The following is a 13045-nucleotide window of genomic DNA, read 5'->3' as shown; positions in this document are numbered from 1 at the left end:
TTGGAATAGTGCAAATTGATTCTAAGGGTGTCGCTGCTACAATACAAGTTAAGAAAACCTCTTTACAATCCCTTTAAGACTGACAAAGCTGCAACAGAAGATCAAATTTAAAAAAATATACTCCAGTTATATGATGTCAGAATTTAAACGTGATTGGTACAGTGTATACGAATTTTATTTTTCAGCGAGACCCTGGCCTTATCGTAGTCGACCAGAAGAATACGGAGAATCTGGTGCTATTTATATGATTGATCTACCAACCTATGACGAGGTCATGAGAAATACTGACACTTTTAAAATAACGAACGATATCAAAGTTTTTTACTCTGTGTATTACAGACAATCAAGCAGGGAAACACAGACTAATCAAACAACACAAACTGACGTCCTGGTACAAACTGACACTGTTGGTGCTCTTGTGAACAGTGAACCACCGGACGAAACAAATGACGTTAGAACTTCTGAAAATCAGGAAAATTCAGGGCAATTAGTATCAGATGCGGATCAATCTATATCTTAATGTGTCATAATCATCATCTTCATTATTATTATCATCCACATATTTATAATGTGTCAGAATAATAATGATAATAATCTTCATCATTATCACCATCATCATCATCCATGTCTTTATAATGTGTCATAATCATTATCATCAGTAATCCAAATTATCATCTACAATAGAAACCCAAATCATCATCAACATCAGAAATCCAAATGTGTATATACACTGTTTATAATAGGAAACAATTTAGTTTGACTTGCCGAACAATGTCAAAAGTGTTCTGAAGCAAATATGGCGACGCTATTGTTCTTTAAAGGAAGTGTGGGGTATACAAAAGGGGCTAATATCCCACGTGCAATATGCGTATCGAAAGTATGTAAAACTAAGGTGTTATAACATGACATTAATGAAGGAGTCAATGGTTTGATATACATGTACGTTAATATTAAATAGCCATAATCAGAACATACTTTTTATATTTATGTCCTGATTGATTTTCAGTATAAAATTTGCTTGCGGCCCGGTGTTATTTTTGTTACTTTAACAATATTTATTATTATAACAATGTTATTAACTCGTTTAATCTCTATAATTATGTCTATTGGTGTGTATATCAATATTGTAGTTAACGAAATCTTATTAGTGCTGTCAGCTGTAAACTAAGTCACTTCTTGAGTATAATATATTTGCTTGATCAGCTGATAGACTCATACCACTTCCGGTTCTTTTAAGTGGGTATAAAACGGATAGCTTAAGACTAATAGATGTTATATAAATATAACACTATTCCTGTATATTATGTTAAGATCTAAAGAGAGCAAAATGTATGTTAAGAAATTAAATGTTAAATGGTTTTGTATGAAAAACAAGTTTTAAAATCCCCTAACACCTCTTAACAGTTTTAAGACTCAGTACATCTGTAACTCAGCATCAATATATTCAAAGTGACCTACAAGGGCTCACTCCACTAAAACATTTTATGCAAATGAACGAATGTAGTCCGGGCTATTTTTAGAAATCTTCTTTCTCTCTCCCTTTTGGGGTTTTATCATGCCTATTTTTGAGTAATTTTTTGTCTAGATTGGGAATTTGATGTCTGAAATTGCATTATCTTTAAGATTTGGTGAGATGATGAGAGACCTAAAGGCGGAAGGCTAATTCTCAAAAAACTCGTTTTGTGAACTGCTAAACTCTAGCGGATGAGTATAACCGGTAGTGGTCTACTTCCAATTTTAGTAGCTCAAACTTTTCATGGTCATCACATATTGAATTTTTAGGAGACATTAAGGATTGGAAAGCTTTCATTCAGATTTCTGGAAAAAGTTGTAGAAGGTTGAATTTCGTGTTTTAACATGGGAAGAGATGGCAAATAAATTAGTGGAGTGAGTCAACAACACAATTTATTAAAAAAAATGAAGAACAAGTTACCTCCCTTGAGATGTGAAATTCGGTCAAAATAAGTCGCTTCAAATGGTATGAGCGACGGGCGATCTTAAATTTGTATCAACAGTCAAAAGTGCTTCATTTTGGCGCTTCCTAATCAAGCTAGTGACTATCACATGCCTTGTTCGACATTGCTTAATTCCCATTACCCATGGCAAAGATACAATATATCTTACAGAATGGTTCCAGAGTTTTCTGGCAGGTAGGCGTGCCTCAACTGGTTCTAGGCGATGAAAGTGCCTCATATTTGGCTTTTACATGCTTATTGACAGATTTTAACCACATTGGGACCATATTATACGAGGTGATCCTTTTCTTCATTTACAGCAAAGGTTTGGTGTTTGATGTTAATATTTGAAGTATGACTAAATATGAAATTTTTCATTTCAAATACTTAAAAGTATAGATGATTTGTAGCAATAATGTTGTTCTGTAACCCTTCTACCTCTTCAGAGCAGGGAACTGTGCGTATAGATTTCAGCCCTACTATCTTCAAGAAAGACGTGGAATAAATCAACAAGGTTCAGTCAAAGAATTTCACCCAATTCTTCAACAAGAAGTCTGATATCAGTTCATTAAATTGGACATACCTGAAGAATGTGTAAAATTATTTAATAACCAAGTTATAATATATTTATTATTTTCTAATATGTGAACTACTAACTATTTTTGATATTTATTATATTATTATACCTAATAAATAAACTTGAGTGTTTTATTGAAATAGATAAAAGCCTATTACTATGTATTATTATACCCTTAAATACAAAAGAAAGTCAATCTGGGTTTAGGTTAATGTCCTTTTTCGGGCAACAAAATGTCTTATATGGTCAATTTTAAGAAGAAAATATTCCTTAGTGGTCGGAGCAAGTTGCTTGATCTCCAACTTACACAATCTATAGCGGTTCATCATAAATTTTGAAAGTATATTTTAATTTTCCTTTTTGACATGCCGGACGCCAGTCATTCCCCAAAACGAGGAATTGTGATGTAAAATGTTATAGAACTTATAAACTTTATGTGCGATACTTTATTTCACTCAGGGAAAAATACATCAAAATCTATTTCGATTTCAATGTCTCTTACGCCCCTTAAAGGAACATTTGCGCCATTATTTTTACCGATCGTACCTTAGTCTAAGAAAATGACGGGAATTGGATTTTTGAAGGAATTATGCGATTTTCGTATATACATTTCTAATACTTCTGAAGACTTTTTTCAAGACTCAAATCAACCCATCAAAAAGGCAAATCTGTCCTTTCAATAAAAAAATTATCCACATAGCTGTTCCTGCATAATGATTTAAGTCTGTGTCTCACAGCATGTCAATGCAGGTTAAAGGTTGCGTATCATAAAGATATGATTGACTGTTGCGAGGGACATTCACGAGTAGTTATTCAGAGCTATTGTAAATCTTCATTGCTATATGACTTTCACTAATCTGCCTATTTGACCTAGGTAATCTCACATAAACCCAGATTATTCACGGTGGATTATTGGATTAGTGTTACAGGACCCTACATTGGCAAGTTCTTGACCTAGATATTGGATCATAAATTTTACTTGTGTTAGAAACAGTCCTTAAAAAATGTAATACAATATATACTTATGTATATTTCTGACTTGAAAGAGTGGAATACACGCAACTTAAGGTCTCTTGGTGTTTTCTTGTTCGATTGTGTCTTCATTCCTATGATGAAGGCAGAGTGGACGTAAACTGTGTCAAAAACATAACGACTGAACGAAATTTATTACTGTTACAGTTGTTTGAAATTTGTAAGAGGTGGTTCATTTCATTGGATGGGTACTCCTACCTGAAGGATAGGAGAAAAGAGGAATCGATTGCAATATCGTCGGATGTAATTTGATCTTGGAAGGAATTTCGATTCTTGGATATTGATTTTCAAAAGTGACGTGTGTCTATGCGCAATATTCAAACATATTAGGATTGCATAAAAAGACTTATATTTAAATATTTGTCCTCAAAACGAGATACGACACAACAGAACACTAGAGAATATGTGGTAAATTCATTTAGATAACTAGCTTTGATCTCACTAGGTGCTATTAGTTATTTGTGTGTTTAAGTTATATATCTCCTTTAGTTATATGTTATATTTGTGTGAATAGTGATAAGACTAAAATATAAGATATAGACCAAGATAAGGCCAATTAATAAATCTAACTAGCAACGTTTAAGATAACTTACGTGTCTAAAGAATTTTTTTTGTTATGTGAAAGATCGTGGTCAACAAACTAATGTTAACTCTGTGATCAACAAATTAGATGTTGAATGAAATCAGCAATCAAAAAAATTACATTTATTAGAATATTATTGTGAGCAACAAGGCAAAAAGTTAACAGTAATAGTAAAACATATTGGATTTAGATAACTGCAACCGACCTTTCATTAGAAACTGTTTTTTGGAAGTTATTGAGAAAAATCTCAGAACTAATGGTAAGATAGTAACTGAATTTTAGAGTGATAGGTTTCTGTGCTACAAAGGCTGTTAAAAATTAGAGTTAGAAAATTTATGTTCAATCTCGATGCTCTTAGGAATTTGATTTTCAGTTTATATCAAATCTGATTTAGGTGTTTTAATACAGTCTTAATTCAAAGGAAATGATCGATCTTTATTTAGACTTTGAGATTTACAAGTGAAATAAATCAGTGCGAGATTATCGATTTCTCTACCGATCTATTGAAAAACAGGATTAGTTTTCTTTGTATATATTATACAGTGTCGTGGTTGTAAGCTATATTTCAACTTTTTAACTTACTGTACTTGCCTTAAGAAGTAAGATTTGACTCCAGTCAATTTCCTATTTGCAGAAAGGAATCTGGAATTGATTTTAACGAGGGAAATTTAGGAAAAAAGGGCAGCGAGGAGATTTTATTCATTGGATAATATTTTCGGCAAGATTTAATATTTTCATCACCATGATTTCCTTTAATGAGGACGACCAATGGAATTTTAATTCTATAGAAGATTTAAATCAAGAAGCTACGTCATATTTGCGATCTGCCATGATATTTGAACGACGGAAACGATGGCAAAAGGTATGAGTTTATAGGCTAGTTTATGTTAGTTGAAGTTGTATTTGCAAAAGTGACCTCTTTATACCTTTTACATTAAAATTTACATTAATATTTTAAGATTTTTCACACCGGTTGTACGATGTATAATCTTTAAATAGATACCACAACTTTTTTTGACAGAAGCTAGCTAAAATCAAAATTTTTCAAAAATTCGGCTTACATGATGCAAAACAAAGGTTGTGCGATCGATTATAACATTATAAACCGAGACAGTTGAAGTGGGTTATTTCCGCTGTCCTGGCACAATTTTTCAATTGGCCCACTCAGGTGCCAAAGATAAAATATTTATCCTTTGTATCTTATGATAATTACTAAAATTGTGGTTCAGGTTATTGAATGCTATGAAAAGTTACTGTGGTTGATAGATCTAAAACATTTCCCAGAAGATTATGAAGCACCACCTTCTTATGACATGCTGGTAAGGCAAACGATATTTACATATAAAACAAGTTTTACCAGATTATACAGGAAGATTTTTATTTCAAAAGAATGTTTTCAATATAAGGTCAAAGAAAGAATTCTTCACAATTTGAAATTTATAAGAATTTTGAAATTTCAGCAGAAAAGTAAGACTGACAGTCAAATCTGTATATGATATGTGTTCACTTAACAATTTTATATTTTCAGTTATATGAGCTGTATAACCATCTTGGTGTTGCTTACCAACATTTAGACCGACATAGAAAGGCTATCTCACAATATACCAGAGCTTTCGAGCTTGTATCTATTCCCAAGGTACAATGAGCATTGATCTAAAACGTCGTTTCCAAAAAGTGTAACTTACAATGACAGCTACAGAATTTGATAATTATTTGACATGATTCTAATTTTTGTGGGCCCATTTCTGCTTTGAAATCGCGACAAGGGTAAACTTTTCATATTAGTCAGCCATAATCAGAAACTGATAGAATCCTTTAAATCTCTGAAAACCTTTCTTTTATAAGGGAATCCAACGTTATGAACTGGCAGATCTTAAGGGTATTGTTTTGTTCTTCAGAATGGTTGTTTAGCTGGCTGTGTAACCAACAGTTGTTTAATGACACCTATAATGACCAGAAGAGCTTTCGCTTACATTAAAATAGGTAAGATTCCTATAAGAAGATTCACAAGGGCCTGGTGTGTTCCTTTAAAAGTGACACCCTGCATTTGAAGGGACATACTGACTTTCATTCAAATTCAAACGGTTACTTTATATTTTCCTTGATCTTGTAGAAGAAATTAAATGGAAATAAGACGTTCATCTAATTACCATCATATATGGGATTTGACTTGTTTGGTATTGCATAAATGATTAAAATGTGGTATCTGTCTGACGGCTGCAGTAACTTCAGTTGAAACATCTGATAATGTTCGTGGAGGGAAAAGAATAATACAATTTTTGTTTTGTTTATTGTAGGAAACTTAGTCAAAGCATTAAAAGATGCTGAGAAAGCTGTTGTTTTAGATACCAAGAATCCTGATGTATATTGTATACGAGCTCTAGTCAGAAGTTCTAGAGAAGAAAGCTCTATGGTATGGTTTTATGCAATTAGGAAAGTGTCCACAAGCCAGGTGATCTTGGTTCAACCAGTCCCTATGGTAGTTACGTGCCACTAGAAAAGCACAACAGAAGGTTATTGTCTCCCTTTTGACGTTTCGTAATGCTAATATTTTTCTCCTTACAGGCATTAGAAGATCTAGACATGGCATTAAAAATCAAACCTAATCATGTTTGTGCTCTAATGATCCGTGGTTCAATTTCCAGGCCACTGGTAAGTTTTTCTAACAATTTCATGTATTTTGTTGAGTCTTTTGAAGCCTTATTCATGATTCTTACAGACATGATTTGCAGGGAATACAATTGATTGTATAGATTCCGCCCCTGACACTTATTAAATTTATGTATTTTAGCAAGAAACTTTAGAAGCTTTCATTTCCATCTCGACGGTAAAGATATTTAGTCCAATTACGTTGGTCAACAAGCCATAACACATTCTCATCTAAATGAGAGAAATTGCATGTATCTCTTGGCCATGTTGTATTAACCTATTCACATGAACAATCTTGGTTCACCAATAACCTCATGTAATTCGGTTTATACCACTATAAAACATGCTTTAATGCAATGATTTATTTGAGAATATGGAAATGATAACATTTTATGTTCAGTTGTAAACTAAAAACATGGCCATATACTTTGTAATAATCGTTTAATGTCATTGATGTTGTTTATAATAATGTTTATATGTTGTATTTTGATTGTCATATGTTGTATTTTAATTGTTGCATGTTGTATGTTTATATTTTGATTGTATACTCCTAATTTATTTTCAATTATATTTTATTAGCTATCGTCAAAACTATCGGGTGACCAAAATGCATTTCTTAAGAAGGTAACATTTGAATGGACTTCACACTGTCCGAACCTGTAGATCGCCTGTATTTCTTTAGGTGTAATCTTTAGATAATCTGTAGTTTTCAATTAGTTAGACTGTTTCCCTATCTGAGCTGCATATCTGGTTATTTTTTACCATTTACCAATCAGTTTAGCAGATCATCAACAATCGTTTCGCTGATAATCTGCAATCTGTTAGCTAGATATTTGTAATCTACCACTGGGCAATCTTTTAGCCTATATTCTGCAATTTATACGCTGATGTTACCATTTTATGATGATCATCAGTACCATTTTTAAGTTAATCATCTGCAACATGCTATCATCTACTGTCTTCTATCCGACCATCTACTATGTATTTATTTTCTCTCGAAATTAGTCGTTTCTTTTTTTTAAATACTCCTGACAACATATTAAATGATTCTTAAACTGATTCTTTTTAAAAATTTCATTTTAAGTGCTTCACAAATATTAACAATATATCTTACATCTTACATATTCAATCAATGTCGTATTTATTTAGTTATATTTGCTTATCTATTTGTTTTATCTACAAATTATATGATCGTGAGATTGGTGAACCATAACTACAGGGTCAAAGTCTCCATCATCAGTCTTTATGTCAAGAAATCAGGATTAAAATCATCACTTATCTTACTTGGATCTGAAATGGTTGTATGAATTTGAAATTAATTTTTATCAGCTATTTAATGATCCTTTTTTTCTGTAGGCGGAGAAAATGGACCCAGCATCACAAAATTTCAGTACTGTGTCTACGTTCAACCATCCTAATATATTAGAATTCTTTGACAGGTAAGGGTACAAGAATAGAGTCATTACCTTCGAGAATTATTAAAATAATTGAAATTGTTTTTCATAGTGTATTATTAATCGTGAGGAATCGAAATAATATATAAGATGGAAATCTTCGTAAGATGCATTATTCACCCACAATTTGATTACGTTTTTTAAGTAAGAAATTTCGACAATTTAAAGTGCATATTAAAGGAATACTACGTCTTAGAATAAACATAAAATTTACGAATTTTAAACTTGGGCAATAAGAGCATATATTCATCGGTAGATATGCCTGGTGTCATAAATAACATAACAGGATTCTTATATAATCCGATAAATCCAAAAAACTTAGTAATTATTCATAAATATACAATTAACTATTGAAAAACGCTTAATATTAAGATTAAGCGTTTTTTCAATAATTACTTAGTTTTATGAACTTTCCAATTTTCCAGATTTTATAGGGATTCTGTTGTAATTTCATGACACCAGGTAAGCTAACTGATGAATATATACTCATATTGATCGTTCTTGAGAACTTAAATTTTATGTTCTTTCTAAGATGTATTATCACTTTAAATCAATTACTTTGGATTGTATAACGTTTAACTTACACGAAGATGACGTATCTATATTTCAGATTTTTTTTTACCTTGAGTGTTCCTCACACTTTAACCGAAGTAAATCTCACACCAATCAGGGTACCGAAACAGCGAAACACTGGTAAGTTTCAGGGCATCTTTCTTTGGTCAAGTATTTCTGGGTGAACTAGACGAAGCTACGTCAGCCCTTTACACCTGGTGGTCCTAACTACGGACATTCTGATAAAACCACGGAATGTTTTAGAGATAAATAAATATTGATATTTCAGAGTTTAAAATAAGACAACCATTTTAAAAGATTCTTCATGCATTTGATATTTTTTAAGGCACGAATTCAAGGTTAGAAGCTCGACCAAAAACAGCACAACCAACACTAACAACTAGTCTGTCCAGTGATAAAGGATTTAGATGTGGTACAGCTAGTAGTAGAGATCAGACTGAAGCTCTTGCTAGGAGAAATGAATATGGATTAGCAGTGAGAAAATATATGTGTCGACCAAAGACAGCCTCTGATTTTATTGGTATGTATAATAGCAATAATGTATCTCTCAAGACTATCTTTAAAAAGAAAGAAATAAACAACTAAGATAACAATTTAGTTTCACAAAGGATCCTTTACGGCTATTTGTATTTTGCGGAACGGAACGGAACAAGAATAAATCATGTTCCGTTCCGTGCCGCAAAATACAGATTTCTACCCTTGATCTGTGTTTTGCGGAACGGAACAGAACGCAAATACAAATAGCCATCGTTTACTAGCTAGTTCTTGGCAATTGATCTTTCACGGATTATCAGTACCCATTTACGGCTAGGTTGACTTCAATGAATGATGAGATTTCTTCAGTTTTTGTACTTAAATCATCTGTTACAAGAACAATTATTATGACAAGCGAAATACGTTTTCCAAATACATTTATGTCAATACATTTATGTATGTTCGTATCTACAAATGTCAGGACGTTGGAACTTGCCTTCAAGTATGATCACCCTTGGGCAATTCAGTTTCACCTAACACCCATGTTGGTAATTAGTCAACGCCTATGATATATCAAAATAATAAGTTTTGCATTGACACCAATGTTTATTTTAGCTCAACTAGAAAGAGATCGACAAAGGAAGGCGGAAATAGCTTCAAGAGCAAGGACTATAACGTCACAGGGTTTAAGATTGGACTCTGATACACGGAAAAGTCTACACAGCAGAGTGTCGTCTTCTAAAAGCTTGACTTTTGAACCTGTACAGAATTATAATATGCCTGTAAGTGAAACTTATTCTTGGTTTTGAAGACATCGACACCACCATTAGGTCTATTATCAGGTTTATTGTTTGTGCATGATGATATAGGTTACAGATCTAATACTGACAATGCTGTTTTCATACAGTGAAATAATGCTCAAAAAAGTGACAAGATAACAAAGTTAGCATCTTAGCTTGGATAAACGTTCTTATTAACATAGTTCAAATGTATTCAATCCATTTTAACCCATTCAAACAGTTTGGCATGGGTGAGATACCTAATTTCCAGGCCAACATACCTAATTTCAATCAAACAGTTTAGCATGGGTAACATACCTAATTTCCATCAAACAGTTTGGCATTGATAACATGCATAATTTCCATCAAACAGTTTGGCACGGAAAACAAACCTAATTTTCATCAAACAATTTGGTATGGGTAACAAACCTAATTCCCATCAAATAGTTTTGCATGGGTAACAAACCTAATCTCCATCAAACAGTTTGATACAGGAAACAAACCTAATTCTCATCAAACAATTTGATATGGGTAACAAGCCTAATTTCCATCAAACAGTTTGGCATGGGTTACATACCATATTTCAATCAAATAGTTTAGCATGGGTAACATACGTAATTTCCATCAAACAGTTTGGCATGGATAACATACGTAATTTCCATCAAACAGTTTAGCATGGGTAACATACGTAATTTCCATCAAACAGTTTGGCATGGGTAACATACGTAATTTCCATCAAACAGTTTGGCATGGGTAACATACGTAATTTCCATCAAACAGTTTAGCATGGGTAACATACGTAATTTCCATCAAACAGTTTGGCATGGGTAACATACGTAATTTCCATCAAACAGTTTGGCATGGGTAACATTCCATATTCTCATCAAATAGTTTAGCATGGGTAACATACGTAATTTCCATTAAACGTTCTTATTAACATAGTTCAAATGTATTCAATCCATTTTAACCCATTCAACCCAGTTTGGCATGGGTAACATACCTAATTTCGAGGGAAACAAACCTAATTTCCATCAAACAGTTTAGCATGGGTAACATACCTAATTTCCATCAAGCAGTTTGGTACGGGAAACAAACCTAATTTTCGTCAAACAGTTTGGTACGGGAAACAAACCTAATTTCGTCAAACAGTTCGGCTTGGGTACATTTGTAATTTCCATCAAACAGTTTGACGGAGGCAACAAACCTAAATTTCAACAGATTGACAGAAGAAAACAAACTCGATTTGTAATACACTAGGTGGCATTGGGGAATATTTAACCCAATTTTTAATGAAAGAGACAATATATCACATTCATAGATCAAATTTTGACAGATGATAGATAATTTTTATTATTTTTTTTTAGGTTTTTACGCCCATTGATTTAAAGAATGCATCTCGGATGTATTACAAGTAAGTCATAACAAAATTCTTTCAACTATCACAGAAATATAGACATTAAGATTTCAAAGGAACATAACAATATCCCCTCTCCCAAACCCCACAGAATTTATTGAGTTCCGTTGTCCAACTTATTTTCGTTATTTGGAATTATTTGATCGTCATAGTTTTGTAAACGGACTTGAGCGGAAGAATAAACTTTCAGCCTCTCGAGTTATAAGTGTCTTAAGAATTATTTCATCGTTGTGGCTTGCAATTTTGTAGATGAATCCTCGCAGTTGACAACCATTCTATACGTCCCTGTATTACAGAATAGCTAATAAATATATTTGATTTACAATATACCGTAATGTACTTAAATACTAAAATAATAAGCCTAACAATAGTTACTATTATATTTGTTAATTTCTGAATAACAGCGGTGTTCCCGGAGGTAGAAGGAAAGTGTAGGGGGTCATTGTGAATTTTACCTCACTAATTATCTTCGAAAGAACTTGTTGTAGTACATTTTAGTTTTCATTCAAGTCATCTTTATCAATTCAATCAATTCTATTTTCAGACCATGGAAAGGGGATAAGTTACCAGTTGCTGATGTAAAAAGATTCGAACCTACACCAGCATTTTACTGAATTAGATGTCGGATATATCACCAATGTCTATTTTAAATTCTCAACGTCGTGGTCAACTGGCCAAGAGATTTTAATGGGGTAACACACCATCTGAATTCTGCATTGGCCTAAATTAAGATTACGCAAAGTTAAGGACATGAATGAATTGCAACATCACTTATTTTCGATGACATATTTCGTGCATCAAATGTCGAAATAATTTATTTATTTGCCTAGGGAATCGTGATTCTGATTAGGCTACAGGTGTTTTTCGTACATAAAAGTCATTTTTGGTAATCTCTTGTTATTTACTTTCCCCGCTGTTATAAATAATACGGAGAGGAAATGCTGAGATTAATGAAACTTTGACTGAATTTGGTAATTACTATCATACCAGTTCATTTCAAGATTTTACTCTTCGTAGAAAGCAATGATCTTCTTTAAAACAAAACAATGACACAAATTATGGAAATATTTAACATAAGCACTAGCTACATTCTGACATGTACAAAGAAAGGAATGTACTTTTACTATAAGATCAAAGAATATTTGGTCGAATAACAAATTGCATAATACTTTGGAATTTCTTACATATGATGAGTCGATTTTGTTTGAATTAAACGACTCGTGGCTAAATAGTGCAAATATTACCACAAGAATTCCACCGTAGCTAACATAAAACGTTTGGATTTTTCAATTCGATTTTGCCTTTTTAATGAGGCAGGTTGGAGGCCTTGGTACGGAAGCGCCTAGTCGGTCGGATTGGGCAATAAACCGAGGTCCCTAGACAGTTCGAAATCGAAAAGAGCATATGATATTATATAGGAGGATGATATACATGACCGAATCAAGGAAATAATATAATTAGAATAAGAATATGACATAAATTTGAAATATCATCTAATTTACAAAAAAAAAAAACAAGTTCAAACCCATCTGAAATGACAATTTTATCAATTGAG

General features: G+C 32.7%; 2 protein-coding genes across 2 annotated transcripts in view; both read left to right on the top strand.

The window, feature by feature from the left end:
• The window catches only part of LOTGIDRAFT_238845 (hypothetical protein), a 4357-nt gene extending 3787 nt beyond the window's left edge, over nucleotides 1-570 (top strand). Inside the window, exon 4 of the mRNA XM_009051935.1 lies at nucleotides 186-570. Within this exon, the coding sequence (XP_009050183.1) occupies nucleotides 186-520 (335 nt within the window). The 3' untranslated portion in view covers nucleotides 521-570. The remainder of the gene's footprint in view (nucleotides 1-185) is intronic.
• A 4319-nt stretch (nucleotides 571-4889) lies between these two features.
• Nucleotides 4890-12104, top strand: LOTGIDRAFT_173857 (hypothetical protein; the record flags this gene model as incomplete). The annotated part of the gene is made up of 12 exons (XM_009051934.1): nucleotides 4890-5009; nucleotides 5377-5466; nucleotides 5676-5783; nucleotides 6046-6130; nucleotides 6445-6560; nucleotides 6713-6799; nucleotides 8153-8235; nucleotides 8861-8943; nucleotides 9149-9343; nucleotides 9913-10079; nucleotides 11441-11487; nucleotides 12035-12104. 12 exons carry the CDS (start codon nucleotides 4890-4892, stop codon nucleotides 12102-12104), a joined length of 1251 nt encoding a protein of 416 aa, XP_009050182.1.
• Between the last annotated feature and the right edge of the window lie 941 nt (nucleotides 12105-13045).

The sequence above is a fragment of the Lottia gigantea genome (assembly GCF_000327385.1).
Source record: "Lottia gigantea unplaced genomic scaffold LOTGIsca_175, whole genome shotgun sequence".
NCBI lineage: Eukaryota > Metazoa > Mollusca > Gastropoda > Lottiidae > Lottia > Lottia gigantea.
The sequence above is the reverse complement of the archived record's forward strand: the minus strand, read 5'-3'. Positions and strand labels throughout refer to the sequence as shown.